The sequence below is a fragment of the Cololabis saira genome, chromosome 4, assembly GCF_033807715.1.
Source record: "Cololabis saira isolate AMF1-May2022 chromosome 4, fColSai1.1, whole genome shotgun sequence".
NCBI lineage: Eukaryota > Metazoa > Chordata > Actinopteri > Beloniformes > Belonidae > Cololabis > Cololabis saira.
Genome location: NC_084590.1, coordinates 35,722,074 through 35,746,762, shown reverse-complemented (window position 1 = coordinate 35,746,762; position 24,689 = coordinate 35,722,074). Strand labels below are relative to the sequence as shown.

The 24,689-nt window shown below is 40.8% G+C and overlaps 2 protein-coding genes across 3 annotated transcripts in view; one reads left to right on the top strand and one right to left on the bottom strand.

The window, feature by feature from the left end:
• The window catches only part of LOC133441879 (multidrug and toxin extrusion protein 1-like), a 28,550-nt gene extending 20,781 nt beyond the window's left edge, over positions 1–7,769 (bottom strand). For both annotated transcript variants that reach the window (XM_061719612.1, XM_061719613.1), the window contains exons 1-5: positions 7,398–7,769; positions 6,552–6,653; positions 6,400–6,468; positions 3,090–3,238; positions 2,962–3,004 (exon numbers count right to left, since the gene is read on the bottom strand). In XM_061719612.1, the coding sequence (XP_061575596.1) occupies positions 2,962–3,004; positions 3,090–3,238; positions 6,400–6,468; positions 6,552–6,653; positions 7,398–7,529 (495 nt within the window). In that variant the 5' untranslated portion in view covers positions 7,530–7,769. The remainder of the gene's footprint in view (positions 1–2,961; positions 3,005–3,089; positions 3,239–6,399; positions 6,469–6,551; positions 6,654–7,397) is intronic.
• Positions 1–24,689, top strand: part of LOC133441878 (multidrug and toxin extrusion protein 1-like) — a 63,002-nt gene that overhangs the window by 32,946 nt on the left and 5,367 nt on the right.

The following is a 24,689-nucleotide window of genomic DNA, read 5'->3' as shown; positions in this document are numbered from 1 at the left end:
AAATATACTTATTTACACTATACTGTATCTGCTCTACAGTATATCTATGTATATATCTACTTACACACATAATCACACCACACATATATATATGTATACCCATACATACGCATACAACCATACATACAACCATACATATATATATATATATATATATATATATATATATATATATATATATATATATATATATATATATATATATACACCTATCTATACACATGCATACATACACATATAATTTGCTGCCCATTTCTGTACATAAATATACACAAATTTACCCATTCCCCCAATAGTGTTATCTGTAGGCCCCTAAAAGCCGCTAAACCCCTTCCTCTTTGTACCTCGTGAGAATCAGGTTTTTATATCTGTTTTTAAACTGGTTAATGTTTGGACATTGTTTTAATTCTGAATCCATTCTGTTCCATAGTTTAACTCCACTGACTGAGTACCCCTTAAATTATACCTCCCCTCTCTGTCATAAAACATGTCCTGCAAGTGAGATGGTGATAAGTTGTTCCCAGCTTTATACATGAATTGTGCAGTTTGGAATTCTACTATGTCAAAAAATGTGATTATTTTAGAATTGAAGAATAAGGAATTGGTGTGTTCACGTCAACCAGCCTTATGAATTATCCTTATGGCTTTTTTCTGCAGTATGAATAGTGGTTGCAGTGAACTTTTATACGTATTTCCCCAAACCTCTAAACAGTAACTTAGATAAGGCAAAACCAGGGAACAGAACAGAATGTGGAGTTATTTGCTATCCAGAAATTGCTTTGCTCTAGCAAGAACTGAGATGCCTCTAGATACTTTGTTGTGGATGTATTTAATATGAGATTTCCAGCAAATCTTGTCGTCTTTAATTACCCCAAGAAATTTAGTTTTGTGTACTCTTTCAATGTTTACACCCTCAATCTGTACTGTATTTTCTGGCTGTTAACATTATTTTGCTGATGTAAATGGACACAGTAATTGTGAGCCTGGATATATCCAACGTTCCAATATTAAACTAAAACATATGCAACCTACTATTATTTGAAAACCAAAACTTAATTTGTAAATTTGAATATACATCTTGAAATACTAAAAGAACAGTCTTAATGAACAATTACAAAGTTTAAACTGTAGCCATGAGAAGCATGACAAATAAAACTAAAGAAAACAATTTCAGGAGAAATTGTGGTGGGATTGCTTCTTCTACCCATCCCTTGTCTCTTGGTTGCTGTTTAAAAGTTTGAAATGAATCCAGAAAAGTTTAAATAAGAAATAAGCTGTTGCTTTGTTGTGAATTTTGACTGCCAGATGTTTCCATGGGAAGGACGTCTAATTTTAGGAGAAGGAGCTCTGACTGGAAGTTAATGGTTTCCATAGAAAGGGAATGTGAAACATTCTGTCTGACTCAGACTGAAAAACATTGTCTCAAACTGCAGGTATTTCACATAAAATCATGACTGGAAATGAAGTTTATTTGACGCTGTGAGCACCACAAGGCATTTTTATATTGTGATATTTATATTTGGGGAGTAAAAACTGTCAACATAAAGGCAAAAAAGAGAATAAGGTTTGTATTGTATTTTACGACAGCTGAGAAACATTCACATTTGGAAGTTTCCTGCCGAAGACTTAGAAGTCGTTTTAGAAAGATACACCAATAGATTTTCCTCCGTTTTGATAAGAATGAAGACTTGTCAAGTGAAAACTCTGTACTCTAAAGCAGCTTCCCCCTCTCTATCAGCTACATGATGGTTCATGGGCTTTTTCATGATAAATTGTGAAAGTTTTGTTTAATCAGAAATAAGCATGTCAGGGAAAAGTCATGCTGTACATCACAGGAATGAATCTGTCCTTCTGGAGGTTGCTTTAACAATAATACACCTTTTTTCTTCAATATTAAGTGTTTATTGAGCCTTTAACTATCCACCTTATATATTAAGTTTAGCATCATATTTGATGCATATGGCATTTATGGATACTTACAGGAAGGATTTTTGTTTTAAGTATATATTACACATTTTTCAGAAATGTTTTGATAAGAGGTGGAGCACTTGGCTACATGGTGCACTGACAACAACCTGCTCCCTAATACCAGCAAAAACAAGGAGCTTATAGCTGACATCCGGAAGGAGAGGAGAGAGACACATGACCGTATCAATGTTAATGAAACAGCTTCAAGTTTAAGAGGATCCACATCTCAGACAACCTGTCCTGGACTATCAATACCTCCATTCTTATGAAGAAGACCCATCTGCGTCTCTTTTCCTTGAGGCGAATGAATAAAATCCACCTATCTGCTGACATCCTGGGCAATTTCTACCGCTGTGGACTACACTCGCCCCCATTGAGGATGTCCACAATAAAGCGATGTCTACAATGGGCACGTAGCATTTTCAAGGACTCCTCTCACCCTGCCCTCAGTCTGCTCCAGCTTCTCGCCTCTGGAAGGCGTGACAGGAGCCTCCAGTTCAGAACCAGCTTATTTCCCTCAGCTGTCTCCCTATTTAACTCTGTCACTCACTGAACCTCTTGTCCCCCTCAACTCACACCACCACACTACTTCTTCCTCATGGATAACTCCATTCACAAGGACTGCATGTATTTATATATCACTCACTTGATCATTACACATCTATACAAATATGTATATATTTGTTCATACTATATCTCTAACGTGTATATATTGCTCATACTACATCTTATACTACCCACCTGTATATTAATATAGTACATATCTACTCTTAACTGTATATACTGTTTATTCTGTACATACTGCACTTGCTACTTTTGCACCTCTGATTGGATGCCAAACTGCATTTCGTCACCCTGTATTTTACATGTGTAAAGACAATAAAGTTGAATCGAATAATGTGGGTTTCATTAAACATGAAACATTCAGCATGATCTATAAGCCAAGTAACAGTTCTTCACTGATAAGCAGTAATGTAATTTAGACATACTCACAGGAAGCGCCGGCATAAAGATCTTTACATACGTCTGAGACAACCTAGAGAGAGAATTTTCCATCAGAACGAAAATGCTTTTCTTAGTACATGAAGGCAGAAGTGGAGGTGGATTATAAGACAGCTCACCTGGCTACTTCTGGTTCTTGCCTGACAGCCAGCAGAATGGGCTCTGTGTTGATGAGGATAGCCCAGCAGGGGAAACATGCCAGTAACAAGATGAGGATGGCCCGCTGCAGGATGACTCCAACTCTCAGGAGGTTACCGCCCCCATACGTCTGCAAATATGTTCAAGTATATTATTACCCTGACCTGATTCAAAGTGCTTTACAAAGACACTAAAAAATAAATAAAAACCAAGATTTAAAATGTAAACAAAAAAGAAAGAAATAAGAACAATGGATTAAATCAGTAGTTAAAATATGATTAGCTTTTAGAACTGCAGATTTGGAGCTTTACTCAAATGCAGCTGAAAATAGGTGTGTCTTCAACCTGGACTTAAATAAAGTGTTTCAGCTGATCTGAGGCTTTCTGGGGGTTTGTTCCAGACATGTGGAGCATAGAAGCTGAACGCAGCTTCTCCATGTGTGGTTCTGATTCTGGGAGCTGATAAAAAACTGGATCCAAATGACCTGAGGGGTCTGGAAGGTTTATACTGGGTCAGGAGGTCACGGATGTATGTTGGTCCTGGACCATTCAAAGCTTTATAAACCAGAACCAGAACTTTAAAGTCTATCCTCTGACGGACAGGCAGCAGGTGTAAAGACCCGAGAAAGTTGTGGACATCCAGTTATTAATCTCCTCAATGCATTTACCATGTGTTTGGTTCTGACTCTGGATACAGAAAGTAGGCGTGACCCTTACAATCTGAGGGTTCTGGTTGGTTTATAATGGACCAGGAGATCCGAAATTAATAAACCAACAGCAGGATTTTAATATCTATTCTGTGACAGACAGGAAGCCTGTGTAAAGATCTAAGAGCTGCAATTATATGGTCCACTCTCTTGGTCTTAGACTGTCAACTGTAGTAAATAAGGCCTGAGCATTATGACTGTTTTTGATGATGACGTCAGAGAAGTAGGACTCCCTCGCATTCCTCAGTTGTAAATTATAAGAGTGAAGTTTCGTTTTATAGATGTCATAATAAAGCTGGAGATTTGTTTTTCTCCATCTGCGCTTAGCTTTCCGACACTCTTTTCCAGTGTCGGCGCCATGGGCGGGCACCAGGGGGCAGTGCCCGCTTACTTCAGTCACTGTGCCCTCTCGCTTTTCTTCTTTGGCGGTAAACAAATTTCCCGAAAGCGCTCCTCCATTACACTATCCTCCTCTCCATCCAACACAGACTCAGCCATCCTGGTGGCAGTCTGTCCAGTCAGCCCCTTCAACAGAGCCATGACTTCTAGACTCTGCCATCTCGCTCTGTACACCGGTCACTTCGCTCTGCACAAAAACCTGCGCCCCACTTTGCGCCTCGCCCGGCGCCTCGCCTGGCGCAGCAGAGCCGGCTGTCAGCTCTGACAGCCGGCTCTGCTCTCTGCCGTTCCCCCGCTCTGTCGGGGCATGAACGGATCAACTTGATATATTAAAAACATGTATGTGACCTCGTTGTGTGTTACGAGTAAAGCCTTTTTCACATAGAACACGGCAACAGCGCCGGGGTGGCGCAGAGTCGTCGCAGAGCATGGCGCGCCTGCGGGCATGGGTCTCCAACTCAGGTCCTGGAGAGCACCTATCCAGCATGTTTGAGATCTTTCCCTGCTTCAGCACACCATGATACAAGGAGCTGTGTCCACAACAGAACTGTCCAGACCTTGATGACAAGTTAATGACGACCATTGATTAGAATCAGGTGTGTTCATGCAGGGAGACACCTAAAACATGCTGGATAGGTGGATCCAGGAGCAGGGTTGGAGACCCCTGCATATTTGTTGCAGGTTGCTTGGCGACCGAAAAAAAGTTTCATAACCATATATTGATAAATGATTCAATTGATCCTGATATGAGGCATGGAAATGCTATATTTTATTTTAAATGAACATTTTATTGTTAAAAGAGCAAAAGAATATCACATTTCTACCACTTTTAAACACACAGGTATGTCCACATTCTAGGAGATTTCTCTCCACTTTTGTCCCTTTTTATTGATGTCCCGATAGGCCTGCAGTCTCGCATCTCACAGCTCCTCACAGCTCCTCACAGAGACTCACAGAGACTCACAGAGACGCTCATCCCGGCGTGCGCGGCGCAAACCTCGTTCTAGGTGAAAGCCGCTTTGCGCCTTGCTGCCGCGGCAACCCAGCGGCTTGCGTCCACTTGCGCCCTTTGCCGCCGCTGTGCGCACTCTATGTGAAAAAGGCTTAAAACGTTTTCAGTCAAAGTAAAATGTGCGCTTCCTTGCATTATTTCCATCTAAGTGATTTGATTTCTCCACATGTTTTAGACAGATTATTAATAGGAAAGTAGTGAGAATGCACTTTTTTCCTTAAAATGCTGTCCTACACGGCTGATTTGGTGCCCGCCCTAATAAGCCTCGTGCCCCCTCTGAATATTTGCTCTGGCGCCGACCCTGCTCTTTTCCCATTTTTTTACCAGTGTGGAATTTCGCCATGGAGATAACCAGAGATAACCTTCACCTTAATGTGAGCAATAGTATCCATAACATTTAACATTTCAGCATTGAAGCTACTGACAAGCTCATTGACTGAACCCCTGGACAGGGCAAGTGTTAGAGAGAAGACCTGGTTAAAGATCTCACTGCTGTTTTCAGTTATACACTGTTTTGAGATCACTGCTGTTGAGACTTTGGTGTGCACTGAAATCATACTCTCAAATAAAACACAGGAGTGATCAGATAGGCCCACATCAGCCACGGTAACCTTTGAAGTTGGACCCTTAGAAATCAGTCAGTCTGACAACTTTGGGCTGACTCAGCATGTAACAGAGCCCCCTACTGTGCGTGAAAACTGTTACATGCTGAGTCAGAGTGTTGTCCAGAGTGTTACAAAGGTCTTCAGTTTCTTTATCCTGAGCGTTGTCTAGATGGATGTTAAAATCACCAACAATAATTACCGTACACGCTGAAAATCAACACGGATCATAGACAGCAGTTCACTGAGGTCATCAAAAAAGTAATTTGGGGGGACTGTAAACATTCAGAAGCAGGACTCTGGAGGAGGCCTTCAGCTGTACAGCCACGTATTCAAAAGACTGAAAACCTCCAGGAGTTAACCGCTTACAGTGAAATGATTCATTAAATAAGACTGCGACCCCTCCTCCACCTCATAAAATCAGGTTTCAGCTGTGTGTAGTGCTGAAGATTAGAAAAAAGGATAAAAATTATGCTGTTTCTGTTTAAAAACACTTAAATTCCAGAGATTTATAAGTATCCAGAAGCTATCGGCCCTAACTGATGAAGAATAATATAACATTATGTTCCTACCTGAGATATCAGAGTATCACATGCTGATGCCAAACCAGTTCCAATGGATATACCCGTAACATTAATGACCTGAGGAGATGATGGAAGACACTGGTGGATTAGACTGTTCAACTGACTGAAGTGGTTAATGTCAAGAGCATCACTGTACATACTGCAATGGCCAAAGATACTCCCGCCAGCTCTGTCCTCCCCAAATGGCCACAGAAAACAGTACTGACAAAACTCACAGCAAAAATCATGAGCTGGGCAATCACCTGAGGAGGAAATAATAATCAATTGAAAGTGGATAAGACAACAAAAACATATTTATCAGATCATCTGATACAATCATTTAGTGGCCAGCACTTTTCGTTCGTTCGTTTGTTTTTGTTTATTTCGAACATGGATAAGAAAAAAACAAGAAAAAAAGATAAGAAAAACAAATACAGGTGGGCATTCCAACACATAAAGACAAAAAACAACAACATCTAAACACATATTTCAGTTACATCTTCGAAAAGGAGTGGGGGGGAAGTATAAATGTATTTAATCCCACCCCCTTTCCACAGCTAAACATAAATTATATGTCTGTATTTACTTTTTATACTATACACTAATTTGTATTTATAATATCATTTTTACAAAAATAACCTGTTTAATACCAGATGTAAGCTCTATCATGAATATAATATATAACTATGATATAAATATAATATAACTATGATATAAATATAATACGTATATCTAAGTAAGATACAAAGACAACATGATGAAATAGCAGAACACACAGCTGATGATCTTTAAACACAGTCTTCACTTTTACACCTCAAATAAACAATTTCTTTATATATCTTCTTAAATTGTTTTATGTTTGTACATTCTTTTAACTCCAAATTCAAACCATTCAGCACCTCATTCAGTCCTGCACAGCTTCAAAAACAGAAGTTGTTTCATTATACTGGTGACTAATCATTTTATATATTAGACACTGACAGCTCGTTCAAATACAGGAAACTCACCACTGGAAAGGATAGTTTGGACAACTCTTTAATTTCACTTTGAAAACCAACAGGGGTCAACCTACGGATCTGCTTCACCAAGCAACAATCCCTCCACGAGGAAGGCTGGGAATGCCGTGCGATGTCTTCCATGGTTGGAATGCGTATTTACGCGCGTCTCCTCAAATCTCACTGGAAATAAGGACGAGCGTCCCGAGTGGAGCCTTGAATAACCAGTCTTTTAGTCCCTACTGCTTCCACAGTGGACGTCCCTTAGTAGGTGCTTCCTCCCTCTGGTCCTGTATGACTTTTAAAGCCCGCTCTCATTCCCAATGCGTAAAATACTGACGATTTGTCACGCGCCTAGGCGTCTGGTCCTGACGCAAGAGGTTCCCCCTTTGAGTAACAACCACAGAGAGGAGAACAACACCGCTCCAGCTGCCAAAATGCGTGCGCAACATTACGGTTTCTATGGCAAGCCATAAGGGCCATAAAGAGAGCTTGTTTTAGCCCGTTACCGAATAAAACGCCGTTAAAAACGTAGTTTTCAGCACAAAAAACGCAGTAAAAAACGGCGCTTTATCCACCTTATTCCTACGCCCCATGAGGCTTTGCGCGAATTGTGGGTGCTACTTGCGGTGCTGCTGGAACCGGCGTTTGTTTACATGCTGAGTGAACGCGTTAACCCTCTTTCTCCGAGCGTTGGGGATATAAAACATGTGGAAACACCACCTGTCACAGCTCAAACGGGACAATATCATCTTACCTCTGCCTCCTGCTGTTGAGGGATGGGAGGACGACCTGAAGAAGTGATGAAATGCTTAGAAGATGGGAAGTATCTCATTCTTCCCAATGGGCAAAGTGGATACTCCTCCAGGTGGGTAAATATTGTTTCTTATCAGTACTCGAGATGAGGGGGGATGGCATCCCCCCTGAAATAAAAACGGTCCAAATCCTCCCCCTTTCCATCCCTTATGTCATTTCATCAATGAATGTGGTTTTACTGCTATTTCAACATTTAGAGTCCAGAAAACCAGAAAAATAACATCAGAAAAATAACTTTTTTTTTGACAATTTTCACCTGTTTCAGGTAAATTTTCACTTGAAATAAGTAGAAAAATCTGCCAGTGGGACAAGATTTATCTTCTCATTACAAGCAATAACATCTTGTTCCACTGGCAGATTTTTTTTTACTTATTTCAAGGTAAAATCTACTTGAAACAGGTGAAAATTGTTTTTTCCATTGATGAGTCTTGTTTTAAGTGTAATGAGATTTCTTTACTAAAATGAGAGATTTTAACTAGAAATAAGACAAATATTCTTATTTTGAGTTTTTGTTCTTGTATCTTGTATATTCTTTTTAAGATTTTGAGTTTTTTCAGTGATCCATTTGACTTATCCTGTGAAGGACAGAGTCATATTGATAAGTTCAGAAAACTGTTTTTCATTGTTGTGTTTTGATGTATTTGATGTAAGCCCAGTGGATATTTAAAGCTTACAGAAGGCTGCATTTAACTGCTGCTATGTCATTCCTGCAGTATTTCTGCAGGTGTTTTTGGTCAGTGCTATTATTTGTAATATATTATATTATTTGTAATCAGCACAAATTATCTGTCCCAATATGATAAAATCCACCATCCCCCCTGATTTCTTTTTACAACTCGAGTACTGCTTATAATGATGAACTAATGTGACAGGTAGGCTACTTGTGAACCTTCATTAAGACAAACTGTAAGCCGTCTTTTATATTTATTCTTTCAGGTCCAGCTGCAGTGATGTGCCTGGGGCTGCAAGCTGGTTATCTGGACACCAACTGAGCACCTGGACTTCCAAATTTCATTTGATAATGACCACCAAGCGCACTGTATAAAGCTAGGGGGAAGACAGAGCAAAGACTTCATTTTTGTTTTCAGTCTTATTAAAAACAACCTGAAAGATCCCCTCCTGACATATTAGGATATACAATATAGGGACATGAATCAAAACATTTTAACACAAAAATATTGTTCAACAAAAACACATTACATTTGTGTCTTAAGTGAGAGAGATTCAGTTTACTGTCGGAAGAAAATATTCACACCTGACAAGCTGAAATCACACTTTTTTCCTCAAAAAAATAACAATTGCAGCTGGACCTCAGTTGTTTTCAGAAAATGTTAAATGAATGAAATATGTAAGTGCAGCTCTACAAACTACATCAGGCATCAGAACGGCTTGTCCCAAAAAAAGAGGAAAATTCTTGACGTGGACGAGTGAGGGCGCAATGCGCCCGAACCCTCTAGGAGTCCGGGGGCATGCCCCCCCGGAAGATTTTGAAAAATAGACTCACCGTTCCCTCACTGGCCTGGGACAGGTGGGTCGGGTTACCCGGGCCTGGCGGGGCCCGCCGTGCAGCCTGGGGTGCCTTCTGGCGGTGCTGGACCCCCCCGGGGAGGGGGAAACGGTGCGTGATTGTATGTCTGTGTCGGTGAGAATGCGGTATGGAAGGGTCCTGCCATGGAGGATTTGAGCCTCCATTGGCAGGACATCAAAACTTAATAATTTATGAATATTATATTATACAAAGATGGTTATTATTATTATTATTATTATTATTATTATTATTATTATTATTATTATTATTATTAGTATTATTATTATGTATAGTATATTATATTATTATTAGTATAGGTATCGGATAGGTGAATGGATGAATGAATGGGATGCCTGGGTCTGGGGCCCTCCGTTGTCGGGCCTGCACGGGTGTCGCCTTGTTGGGGGCTTCCCTCTCTCCGGGCCCGTCTCCGTTCCCCCCCGCTGCCTCTGCGGCGGGGCGCCCCTCTGGTCTTGGAGGGCCACTTTCGTGGGGGACGGGTGCGCCTGCCCGCGTCGGCGGCCGGGGCGGCTCTGTCTCTCCGGGCAGGCTGGCCCCCTGCCGGGTGGGGGTCGTTGGCCTGAAGGGTGAGGGCCTCCTGGCCGCGTGTCCGGCCCGGACCGGGTGGCCGGGGATTGCCTGGGTCGCGGTCCGCCGCCGCGGGATCCCTGGCTGCTTCTTCCCGCGCCGTGGGGGCCCCGCCCGCAGGCGGTGGGTTGCCTCCCTCCTACTTCTCCCCTCTGTGGGGTTGCCGGTGGCCTGGGTTCCGGGCTCTTCCGTGTCGGCCTCTGGTCTCGCGGGTGGCGGGGTTGCTCCCCCCCCGCCCCCACTATAGATACACTTCAGGTGGAGCTTTGTTTGGTTTATTACACACACACACACACACACACACACACACACACACACACACACACACACACACACACACACACACACACACACACACACACACACACATACATACACACACACACACATATAGTCACTTAGTCACATGCATTTACACACACACACACACACACACACACACGCATGATCATATACATACACACACACACACATAGACATACACACTGGCTTGTTCACCTGCATGCTGGCTCTCTAGTTTTTGGGTTTAGGTAGCGGTAGCGATAGCTTAGCTCAGACTGCGATCAGATCTCAAGATTTAGGTCGATTGCTGTTATTGTTTTGGTTGGCTCCGTGCCGGTTTCGTGCTTTGTTTGTGGTTTTTTGTTGCAGATTTCCAGTGCTTGACGTGTGTCTCCGTGTGTTCCTGCTTCCTGGATTGGCAGTGGAGGTCGTCACCCCCCCCCCCCCCCCCCCCCAAAAAAAAAACCAAAAAAAAAAAAAAAACCACTGGGTTTGTATGTGTATATTTATGTATGTGTACGCATATGTGTGCGTATATATATGTATATATATTAAATATAGTAATAATGCACACATATACACTTTTGGTTTCTACCGTCATGGTATCAATCAATAATATGTGACAAGGACTTCCGGTTATGGCGAGGAACTAGGTAGTCGCAACTTTTTGAACTCTGCTGCTCGCTTGTAATAAATCCTACAGAACCAACCAAAACCTGATTTAAACTTGGGCAACGTGAGGATAAGATTATCTTGACGGAAAAATGCCACCAAAAGGCATAAAAAAAGACAAACAAAAACCACGATACGAAGGCAAACTTTCCGAGGGGGAAGAAACGAGCGACGCCATGTCACTCATGGCGGAGGATGTCGAGGAAGAAGATGGTGAAACATCTACCGATATTTCAGGCGAGAAAACCAACGAAGATATCATGAAAGCCATAATTTCTTTGAAAAATGGACTTTATAAAAAAATCGACGGTGTACAACTTACAGTTACTGAGGTGAAAAAGCAGGTGCAGGAATGCACGGGGCGCATTACACACGCTGAGCAAAGGATTTCGGATGCTGAAGATAACGTTAATGAGCTATTAACTAAAGTCGGCACACTGGAAAACACGGTGAAAGCTCTCACTGATAAAGTTGAAGACCTGGAATGTAGAAGCAGACGCAACAACGTGAGACTGGTGGGCCTACCGGAGAAAGCGGAGGGCCAAGATGCTGCAGCATTCCTGGAGAGGTGGCTGCCGGAGGCTCTGGGGCTGGAGCCGCGGGACGCTCCGGTAATTGAAAGAGCGCACAGAATCGGTACCCTTCCTTCGGACTCAAGCACGGGACGTCCAAGGACTCTTATCATGAAAGTGTTGAATTTCAGAGACAAGGAGCGGGTGCTGAGGGCAGCGCGAATAAAAGGGAAAATCCTTTATGATGAGAAGCAAGTTCGCTTTCACCCGGACCTGTCTGCTGGAGTTCACAAGATGCAGAGAAGCTATGATGAGGTGCGGAAGAAGCTGCGCGATAAGGGGATCAATAAACACAGGATCATCTTCCCAGCGCGGCTCCTGGTGACGCATAATGACAGGTCTCATCTTTTCCAAACTCCGGCTGAAGTGGAGAACTTTATCCAGTCTATCTGAGGGACATGAGGATGAGGTCTCTATTTTAATTTTTTTTTATGGCTGATTTCTGTTTATACTTATCCCTAAGGACGGGATTTAAAACGGACTTTAAGAAAAGACTAATCTCCGATGTTTACTCATTCAAATGCGTGAACCACAGAGAGAGATGTCCGCCACATTATGACCCCTAGATGGCGCCAACAGTTCATAATTAGTTGAGGAATTTCGCCATCCTCACTGTTGAACAACAGGTATGTGACAGGTTTCCCTGATGTTCACGTTTTGTCAGTTGGTTTACTGCAATCTTGTGTTCAGGTTGGAAAAGTAAATTCATTCAATAATAAGAAGTAGAGGTAAATGGTTAGTATTGTATATAAGCAGTTAAGAGTTTAAAGAATAAGTTAGAGAGGTAGGACCTTTCATAAGCGGTTGTTAAAGAAGGGGAGGGAAAGAGGTACTCCTATGGCAACATGGTACCTGGAAAAGAGGGGTGGGGGTAGGGGGGCGGGGGGGGTCCCTATTTTTTCTCCATTTATTTTTTCGTTTTTCATTTTCCTTTTTTTTCTTTTCTTTTTTTTTTTTTTTCCTTTTCTTTTTTCTTTTGGGGGGGGGGGGGGGGGGGGTTGTCTCCACTGCACTACAAACACAAACCAAATAACTTATGCCTGATAGTTTTAAGGTACAACTCACCTCATGGAACTGTAGAGGTTTGAATAAAATTGCAAAGATAAAACAAGTGATGAGCAGGATAAAATTCTTACAATCAAAAATAGTTTTCTTACAGGAAACTCATTTGATGAGCGGGGATATCTCTAAGATAAGGAGAAGGTGGCAGGGTCAGGTGTTTTCTGCTCCTTATACTACTCATTCTAGAGGAGTCATGATACTGATCCATAAATCAGTCCCCTTCCAAATTCGTAATGTTATATTGGACCCGGCTGGCAGATATATTATAGTCCAAGGGACTTTATTATCTGAAAATATAAATCTGATAAATATTTACGGTCCAAATGAAGATGACCCCAAATTCTATAACAATTTATTCCTGACAATTTCAAATCTCTCTGGAAACTATGTGGTAGCTGGTGACTTCAACTGCACGCTGGACCCATCAAGTGATAGATCTTCGGGCTTTGACAATACCCATACCAAGTCAAGGAAGATAATACACCATTTTATAAAAGAGCTAAATTTATTGGATATTTGGAGATACGGAAACCCAGATGCAGTGGAATATTCCTGTTATTCTAGTACCTATAAAACTCATTCGCGTATAGATTATTTCCTGATTTCGGCATTATTTGTTTCCAAGGTTAAAGAGTGCAAGTATAGCAGCATAGTCCTATCTGACCATGCAGCAATTTCTATGATATATGAAGATGAACAGCTTGTAAGAGACCCCCCAAATTGGAGGCTTCAACCAGAGTGGCTTATGAACCCTGCATTTGTAGATTTCTTAAATAAACAAATTGACTTGTATTTTGAATGTAACACTTCTGAAACGTCGGCTAGTATAAGGTGGGAGGCATTTAAGGCCTTTATTAGGGGACAAATCATTTGTTTCACTAGTTCAAAAAAAAAGAGAGCACAACTTGAAATGAGGACGCTAGAAGAAAAAATTAAAAAACTCGAAACTGATCTGTATCAAAATAAATCTAGCACACCAGATATGCATACAGAACTTCTTACTCTCAGATCTCAGTATAATGAAATATCAGCTAATAAAGCAGCCGCCAACCTATTGAAACTCAAACAATCATACTATGAACAAGGGGAGAAATCTGGGAAAATATTAGCATGGCGTATTAAACAACAACAAACAGAAAGGTCAATTAACTATATAGAAGCCCCAAATGGGAAAACGATCGTTAACCCGGAAGAAATTAGTGAGACATTCAGGGTCTTCTATGAGAGACTGTATAGCTCTGAGTGCTCTCCCAACTTGGATGGGCAGACAACATTCTTGAATGACCTAGATATCCCCAAACTTTCTGAGGAGGAGAACAAGATATTAGATGAAGAAATAACACAACAGGAGATAGCAGAGGCGATAGGCTCTATGAAGGCTGGGAAAGCAGCAGGCCTTGATGGAATTCCCATAGACCTATATAAAACATTTCAATCCAAATTGGTGACACCCTTATTGGAGATGTTTCAGGAATCCTTCGGGAATGGTCTCCTCCCTGCATCCATGAGGGTTGCACTAATTACGCTGCTTCCAAAACCGGGAAAACCAAATACAAGATGTGAAAATATGCGGCCAATTAGTCTCCTGAATTCAGATGTAAAAATATTATGTAAAGTTCTTGCAAGAAGATTAGAAGGCCAACTTCCTCAATTGGTGGGAGGGGATCAAAATGGATTCATCCAAGGTAGACAAGGGTTTCATAATGTCAGGCGTGTACTGAATATCTTACACAGTCAAAGAGCGGCGAAAGACACGGCCTTGCTCTCACTGGATGCGCAGAAGGCGTTCGACCGAGTCGAATGGCCTTATATGTTCGAAGTGCTGGCCCGCTTTGGATTTGGAGATAGATTTTGTAAATGGGTCAGGTTACTTTGTACAGGACTCACTGCAACTGTTTTGACTAATAATGTGGTCTCTAAACCTTTTACTGTCTCTAGGAGTTGCCCACAAGGAAGCCCTCTATCCCCATTATTGTTCATTCTTGCAATAGAACCACTTGCAATAGCAATTAGGACGCATACAAATATTTATGGAATATGGGAAGGTCAGTTGGAACATAAAATAGCACTTTTTGCTGATGACGTAATTTTGTTCCTGAAAAAATTAAACAGCTCCATTCCAGCACTTGTAGATCTTATTGAAACCTTTGGAAAAATGTCAGGATACAAAATTAATTACGCCAAATCTTCTATAATGTTACTTAATGAGTCAGACAGGATAAATCACAATGCTCTCCTATCTCCTTTTGACTCTACAGATAATTTTACATATTTGGGTATAAAAATTGTCCCTGAGGTGAACGAGATTTCTCAAATAAATTATGACTCCCTCCAGAAAACCACGACCTCATCTCTTGAACGTTGGACAGCATTACCAATATCAATGATAGGCAGGATAAATATCCTAAAAATGAACATCCTCCCTAAATATCTTTATTTATTCCAAAATATCCCTCTACCCCCTCCTTCATCCTTGTTTGCTAGAACTAAAAAAATGTTTACCAACTTTATTTGGCAAAATAAACGTCCAAGATTACGTTTATCTTTAATATATCTACCATATGACCGAGGAGGCCTTCAGTGCCCAAACATCCAGTGGTACTACTGGGCAGCCCAACTGCGGTCCATCATGTTTTACTTCTCCTCTAAAAACACTCCTGCCTGGAAAGACTTGGAATCCTGCTCGGTGAGGCCTAGCTTACCACTTCACTTGTTCTTGTATTCAGCGGATCGGAAAAGTTTGAGGAAAAATACGAACAACCCTATTGTTTTAAATATGATTGACATTTGGTTTGATACTTGTAAATATTTGAACATCAATCCATCCTGGTCACGTTTCAGTCCTATCTGGGGTAATGCCAATTTCAAACCAGGGAGTAGCGACCCAGGATTTCGAAAATGGGCTGATGGGGGATTAAGGGCAGTGCAAGATATGTATAGGAAAGATGGTGTATTTATGTCCTTTCCAGAAATATCAACCAAATACAACATCCCAAAAACTCATTTCTTTAAATACCTTCAAATTAGAAATTTTATATCATCATCTCAAAACCATTCGTTAGATATACCTATTACCACCTTATTAGAAACAGCAATTATAGGACATTGCTATGATAAAGGTTTAATTTCATCCCTGTATGATTTGCTCGTATCCGGGTCCGATGAATCTTCAAAACATAGGCTGCGATTGTGGATGGAAGACATAGGGGATGTAATATCACTGCAAGACTGGAAGGGGGCATGTATGAAAGCTCAGAAACAAACAATTAATAGCAACCTGAAACTTATTCAGTATAAATGGCTGATGCGTACATACATAACCCCAGTCAAACTACACAAGTTTAATGATAACATCCCTGATACATGTATTAAGTGCAATGAAGCAAGAGGAACGTTGTACCACTGCATATGGGAATGTGTGAAAGTGAAATCCTTCTGGCAGGATATTATTAATATGATTGATCAGATATTAGGCAAAAAGTTACCAATGGATCCAAGGTTTTTTATCCTAGGTATATACCCAACTACGCCAAAACTACGAAATAAAGAATCTAGACTTGTAGATATGTGTATATTACAAGCAAAACGTATAATTTCCCTTAATTGGAAGAATGTTGATGGACCAAGAATCGGAAGATGGATTAAAGAGATGGCTTTAAACATGACGATGGAAAAGATAACCTACATTATCAGACGGAAGCAACATGTTTTTGACGACATCTGGAAACCTTTTATATGTTTTTTAAGACATGATACTAATGTTGGTAACTTACTTCAGCAGGAGGAGGCTTGGAGGGAGTAGAATATTCATGTGGGGTGATATAATGGCCTGGAAATGTCCTTGAAATACATCAATGTCATAACTGATCTCAATATTTGTATGCATATATATTATATTTAATGGATATCTATGTTTAAGTGTTTCTTGATCAATACTATATCTATTAATGTTTTTCCCCCTTTTGCTCTATTATTATTATTTATTTATTTTTTTATTTATTTTATTTTATTTATTTATTGACTTTTTTTTTTTTTTCCTAGGGGACAAGGGGATGGGAGGGAGAACGGGGAGAAAAAGTTTGCTTTGTTGTCTGTAACAGTGACTGATGTTTGTCTTGTTAGAAACTGCAAACGAAAATCTAATAAATACATTTAAAAAAAAAAAATAATATGTGACAAGGTAATAATAATATAATATAAATAATAATAATATGCAGACAAGGTAAAAAAAAAAAAAAAAAAAAAAAAAAAAAAAGAAAAATAGACTCAAAATGGTGCATTCTGGTGGTCTCAAAGCTCCATAATCACATCTTTTATCAATGCAAGAATACACACAAAAAATCAGAATTTTTCCAAAGAATGATGCATTTTGATAACATAATAACACCCATTCATCATCATGGGTAATTCTTCATGCACGAATAAATCTTGAAATGAAGATAATTATATCTTAAACTTCTACAATGGCCAGAATCCCCCTTTCCCACCGTAAAAACTAGGGATGCACCGAAATGAAAAATTGGAGGCCGAACCTGAAGCCGAATAAAATTTAAAGACTTGGCTGAATACTGAGTACCGAATAGCCTACGGAATGCGGTTGTTCACAGTTTTTCATTTATTTTGCACAATTGCATAGATAATAACAACAAAAACAGTAAACTAATGAGTTGAGCCACTGTCAAGCAGCTGGCGATGCGGTTGCTTAAATTGACAAAAGGTGGCTCTCTAACATCGCAGTTTGTGTACTGTGTGTGACTCTGATGCTGGTTGGTAATTAAGGAGTTAAAACTCACTCGCCACTTAGGGGACTCAGTAGCCAGCAGAAACGGCAGTAGGAGCATTTATTACATTTATTAACTGTAGTACCGCTATTATGAGAGATTATTTCTCACAGTATTAGCCTAAAGCGCGCGTCGCCGCGTACCCTACGTCGTAGGCTCTGCGTCGATTTAACGCAGAACCATAATTCAGGCTTCACTCACTGCCGCAACGCGTTGCCTCCAGTCATTTCAATGAGAAGCACACCGCAAAACTGCATTGCATATTCAGCGCCGCACAGAGGCTCCTGTGGAGGTTATTTCCCGAAGAATATCGGACAATTTTACTCCTTTTTATGGTCTTTATTTCCACCGCTCTGTCACACACTTACAACTCGTCAACACTTCAGCCGGGACTACTTTCCGCGCCGCTGCGCCGTTCTCCTTACCGGTGCACTCAGATCAATGCGCGTGTACACAAAACAGTCCCTGAATAAAACTCTCATATGACAGCTCCCAAATGGAAATGATTTTTGATTTCTGAATGAATGGATAGATACGTCGCTTATTTTTTGCATGTTATTTTTTTCTTTTCTGGCCTGGCGCATCACGTTTTCGAGTCCGTTGTTTGGGGAATTTTTTTTTTTTTTTTCCCCGTTCCGCGGAAATTTTTTGCTGAGACCAAAATCCGCGGAATTCCGCGGATCCACGGAAGATTCTGATGCCTGTACATACAGCACTTAACCTGTTGAGATTTATGTGTTAAAGATACTGTAAGTGTAACTGTACCTCAATTGTTTTCAGAAAATGTTAAATGATTGAAATATGTAAGTATGTTTAAGTGCAATATTAAATGTCTTCTCACTTTTCACTTGAAATAAACTCAGCTCTTAAATTCATTAAACCAGCACAAATCTTGAGCATTTTGTCAATTTTGGGCACAAAGTGAATTGGCCCTGTTTGAGAAAGAATCTTGTACACCTTCAGGTGCCTTATTCAACATGAATGCGGGCATGAGCAATGCGGCGTGTGCGAGTGACCTCCTCACTGGTCAGCTGGCATCCTTTGCGTGTGAATGCTGGAATGATTAGCTTCACTGTACGCTCCTCTAACTGTGAAACCACAGTCACCCATCGCCAGCACGTAAATAATAGAATAGGTGTGGTCCTCCATCCCTGGGTCTGACCACTGTGTTTGGGCATCACAGGAAACTTTGGTGTTGAGCACAGCTGCTCCTCCTGATCAGGCTCATCTGAGGGAGCAATACAGTACACAATTATTAAGATAAGATATGATACATTAGGGTTTTCCCTACCACTATAACACCCCCAGCCCCCTCATCAAATGTACCTGGGGGAAGACCCACCTGCAACCACATCACCTAAGCCCTCCAGAAGTTTAGGAAAAACCCGGTACATTATCACAGCTACGATTTAAAATTTAATTAACAAAAAACATTTTACTTATCAACACTTCTGTAGTGAAACTATTGTATTTTTATTCTAATGCTGCCCTGCAGTCCGTGCCATAAACACACTTTGGGCCAAATCCACAAAGAATAGATTGCGCCCGCAAATAGCGCTGTGAATTGCGCTGCATTTGCGCCCGCAATTTGCCCCGCTTTAAGGTCCTATTCACAAAAGATTTTGCACTAATGATATACCGGCGCAGACACGCCCATAAAGTTTTGGAGCTGAGTGCAATTTGCCCTTGTCTGAGTCGAGCGGAGCTGTTTCCAGTGTTCTCCATATTTCAGCACACAGATTGGTCCATAATGAAAACTGCAGAAATAAAAAATAAAGCGAGTGAAAATAAAACGCCGTGAGGCGCAAGGGCGCAATTTCCACTGGGAACAGGGGGGACATGCCCCCCCACTTTTCAAACTCATGCTTTTGTCTCTCTCCCCCCGTTTTTTTTTTCTTTTTACAGTTTAAGAACTAACGGTAGGCTCAGCCTGTAAATTCTCAAGACACTGTGCGAAGAGCCCCGTTCCCTCTCCTCCCTCCTCCCTCATCAGTGCTGTTCAAGGCTGATTTATGGTTCCGCGTTAAATCGACGCAGACCATACGGCGTAGGCTCTGCGCCGATTTAACGCGGACCATTATTTAGGCATAATTAGGCTTAACTAGTGTGTGCGTATGTGACAGACGTGCATGGGACGATTGTGAAATACGGAATAAACTGTTTTATATGAATTCTAATTCCCAATTACGTAACAATTCCGTATTTCAAGGGCAGCCCACTCACCGCGGCTGCATCTCCAGCAGCAGCTGAGAGTCCTGACTGACGCTGAGCTTCACAGGGACACGATCAGCGGTATTTTATTATAAGTCTGATATATGTTGTGATATGTGATGACATTATTAAGCTGTTAAACACACACATTCTAGATTTATATGTTTATATGGTGGAATTGTTTGTAATAAAGCAGCCCCTTATAGGATGAATCCTGAGCTCCTGTTATTTTTATTTTTAAATCCGAGATAAGTCCACAACCCCACTTGATCTGACTGTGTACAGTCATGTCTGACTATAGATTTCACCCTTAATATCATTCAGTATCACACAGGCTTGAATGACATTGAAGAGAGAGAGAAACAGAGAGATGGGGAGTGAGGAGTGAGTTTGCGCGCAGTTTAATACACGCTTCCAAAAGACGGTATTTGCTCCACTATTTTTGCGTGTGGCAAATACCGCTGGCCTTTGTGAATTAGACGCTTTTTGCAATGAGGCTTATTTGCATAGAAAGGAGGCAATTTTGCGCAGAATGTATGAATATTACCTAATTTACATGCATGCAAATGGCACAGGCGCACAATGCCACTATTTGCTTGGCAGCGCAGTTTGTGGTGCAATTCCCCCTTTGCGGGTGCTTTGTGAATTAGACGCTCTCTTTTTGTGTCATTTGCACCGGTTTAGCGGCCGCAAAAGCCGCGCAATCCTTTTGTGGATTTGGCCCTTTGTATTTTAACTGCACAGAAAATAATAATAAATAATACTAAAGGTTGTCATTACCGGACAAATACTACAATGCTGTGTCCTCCATACACCTGAAATCATAACTGATGTTCTCATGACATTAACCTGAAATCACACCTGATATTCTCATGACATTAACCTGAAATCATACCTGATGTTCTCATGTCATTACACCTGAAATCATACCTGATATTCTCATGACATTAACCTGAAATCATACCTGATATTCTCATGACATTAACCTGAAATCATACCTGATATTCTCATGACATTAACCTGAAATCATACCTGATATTCTAATGACATTAACCTGAAATCATACCTGATATTCTCATGACATTAACCTGAAATCATACCTGATATTCTCATGACATTAACCTGAAATCATACCTGATGTTCTTATGCCATTCCTGTCAATCCTCTGAGGATTCTGCGTCTCTCCTCCGGTGCTTTTTCGGATCCCAGCCACAAAGTAGGATGCAGGTTTTCCTCCACAACACAACGTACCCGAGCTCCGCAAGGGCATTTTAATAAATGCTACGGTTGATAAATATGTTAAACATTAAATGTCAGAAAAAAAAGTAACTTCTCTGCTAGATTGAAAGCAAATTGCTTTAAAATAAACCGCTGTTCGCGCTCAGCTGCCATGGTTAGTCAATGGCTTTACGCAACTTCCGGCATCTAACCGGAAGTTGCACCCACAATCGTTTCTACAGTAGAGCCTCGTAGAGCCTCCAGGAATAAGGTGGATACAAGTCGCGTAAAAAACGTGCATTTCCGAGGGTCTTTGAACGCCGCTTTTTACGCGGCGTTCAAAGACGCTCGGAAAAAAACGGCGTTTCGTGCAACAATGACGCGCTTCCAAAACGCGCGTATGGAGCCCGTAAAATACAGGCTGAAATATGGTTCTGCGTCAAAACGACGCCGTGCCTACGGCGTGTGGTTTGGGTCGACGCAGACCACACGGCGTCACATGCGCCGTCACTGACGTGCACCTCCCGAAAATTGTAACTACGCGTCGAGGCGACGCAGACCACACGCAGACGGAGAGGGCTGTGATTGGTTCACTTGGAAGCGAAGCATTTCCGGTTTCCCGTTTGAAGCAGTAGTGAACTTTCAGGGCTCTTTTCTTCGTTTGTGTGATTTTTTTTGTTTTGGTTTTTTGCACAATAGTTGTCCTTATCTCTTTGATTCACTGTGACCGCAAAAAGTTGGATAAACCATTCAGAAAAAGATCGCTAACTAGCGGTCGCGGGGGGTACTGCACCGCGACCAAATGGAGTGACGGAGAAGTCCGAAGGGTTCGTGTGCTCTGCGTTGGTTTGACGCAGAACCTTAATTCAGCCTTACGCCGTTTTCGTTCAAAACTTAAATCCCTGCCCTTTAATTCTTTCCAGCCACTAAAAGCGAACTGTAAGCAGCCAATGAGAAAGCAATCAGACAAGACCACATCAGTCCATCGCAGATCTGCTTTGCATGATCGCTGCTCTTTCATCCAGAATAAACTGATCCATGTTAAACTGCTGACGCATTTAATGGATAGTTAAAGAAAGAAATAAAGAATAAAGAAATAAGCATTCAATGAAGTGGTTTTTATTTTTTTGCAAGATAAAGTGTAGAACACACCAACTCCCTTTCTCCAACCAATCTTTGTAAAAGAACGAGTTTTGTTTCATGAGAATGCATCTGATGTTCCAAATCGGGACTGAATGTGTTGAAAAATCGTGTTGAAAATTATGTTTCCAGTATTGCAGTATTGCATCTAACTGGAACATAATCCCTCCAAAATCTTTAAAAGCTTTTATGTGGCATGTGGGAAAATTATACCAGTGTTGACTGATATAATTGGCACAGAGACTGGCACAGAGTCTCAGAGTAACCAATCACGTGCAAAAAACCATCTAGCACCTTCCTTGACAACCATGTCTGCCTCACTCAGCTGCACCCCTCACTGTGTATTTCTTTGTATAATTTGTATAATCTTCTTGTATTTTTTTTGTATAATTGCCCTGTAAAATTGTAAATAGGTTATGTTTATTTTTATTAAGAACTGTCCCTTTTTCTTTTCTTTTCTTTTTCTCTCTCTACCTCAAACTGCTGCACCTTAAATGTGTATACTGTTTATTCTGTATAATAGAAATTCCACATTTGTTTTACTGTTTATTCTATTTTATCACCAAAGAGCGAAATTACCAGAGTCAAATTCCTTGTTGGACAATGTTCGAACCTGGCCAATAAAGATGATTCTGATTCTGATTCTGACTGAAAGCATCCTGTACGGTGTACCTGTTCCACTCCACCAGGGGGTGTCCATTTTAGTGAGACGTCCAAATATAGATAAATCTCTGAAGCCAGCTGTTGAAAACAACTTTAATTTCGGGATTTTAGTTTATGTACATATATAAAACGCACACATGCATATGTTTTCTCTGTACACCGAGGACCTCATTTGATGTTTTTATAGCAGTATGGACTTTTCAAATAAAACAATGATATAATCAGTATGTTTCTGTCACCTATGACCTTATTGATGTCGAATTAACTCTTAAAATTGTTGAACTTAAACCTACTTTTAAAATTTTACGTTGAACACTATGAAAGAGTTCAAATTAATATAAACTCTAAATTAGAATACAAATACAGGAAATTCTGAGTATTGGTCTCTCTTGTGCAATCTTTTGTTTACCTTGTTTATACTCTTATACAACCCCTCAGGACCCCTCACTAAACCAAACGACATACTTCACTTACATGCTTTGTCCTCATGATGTTCCCGACTCTGACTCGGCTAATGTCGTCTTTTGTGTAAAACAGTGTTTATTGAAATTCCCAGTGTCTCAATTGGACAGAATATTTTCACTGCAACAAACCTGATATGCTGTAATCTTCTCTAGTGTCGGAGAAAACATCCAAACATAAATGGGGCCTTTTTATAAAACCATAAAATTAAAATCTAAATGTTTATAATTTCAATTTGCCTCAGTTCTTTTACAAAAGGACACATGGTAGCTTATAATGTGGATTTAGCTTCAATTTGTCAGGTTGTCTGGGTGTTACGGCCTCATAAAAGTAAAGAAACAGTTAGGCTCAATGAGACCACAACCTATTAAGGACGCGCCACACAAGATTTCAAGGGTTGAAATGTATTTATTGTATTGTTGTTTTTAGACCGATGGGGAAAAAATAAAACCAGGAAAAAGGTTAACCCAAAAGTAATGAACCAAAAGGAGATGAGATCCCGGCCAAAAAGAACAAAAGTGCGGTGCTACTGCGGTTGTTACTGGAGGCACGTAGAAAGACCACAAAGCGACTGTACCCATCGATAGCCTGATGAATGACTATCCTCCATTTACAAAAAAAAAAAAAACAACAAATTATTAAAGACGGATATTGCTGGTGACAAAGGAAAATATTTTTTTGTTGTTAACTCAATTCCCTCTTATATAAATGCCCAAACAAGTGCTGAATGAACCTTCTGCAGTAGCTACCTTATCAACTTGGGGTTTCCGTCAATGTGCCACAGTGAGTTTGGCCTCGCCACCTGGTAAGTCCGACGCCGTGGTCTCTGCAACATTGATTGAAGGGCAGCGGCTCCTGGATTTAAACGCAGCATGCTTGCACGAACCCTTCTTCTCTGTACTCGAAGCCCGCTTGCACGCAGGGATGCTCTCACTGCCTCAGGACCAATGAGATCATTTCCAGCCACAATGTCCTCCACAAGCTCATCGAGCCTTGAGTCTGACAGGTCTGCACACGTATATGTCTGGGTGATGTTGAATTGTCTGAAAGGTAAAAGAGAAAACTGTAATTAAGAAAAAACAATATGCCAAAAGAATTCTAGAGACACCAGAATGGCACCACACTCGAGGCAGTTTGTTACAGTTTCTGCTGTCATGCTGTGTATCTGAGGGGAGACCAATTTATATATGTTAAAGCAAGAAAAAACGTGTTTTTCATAATAGGTCCCCTTTAACTAACATTTCCTGCCACTGGTGAAAATAATAAGTTGATCTTACTTAACAGTGCAAAGTACCATAAAAAATGTCTT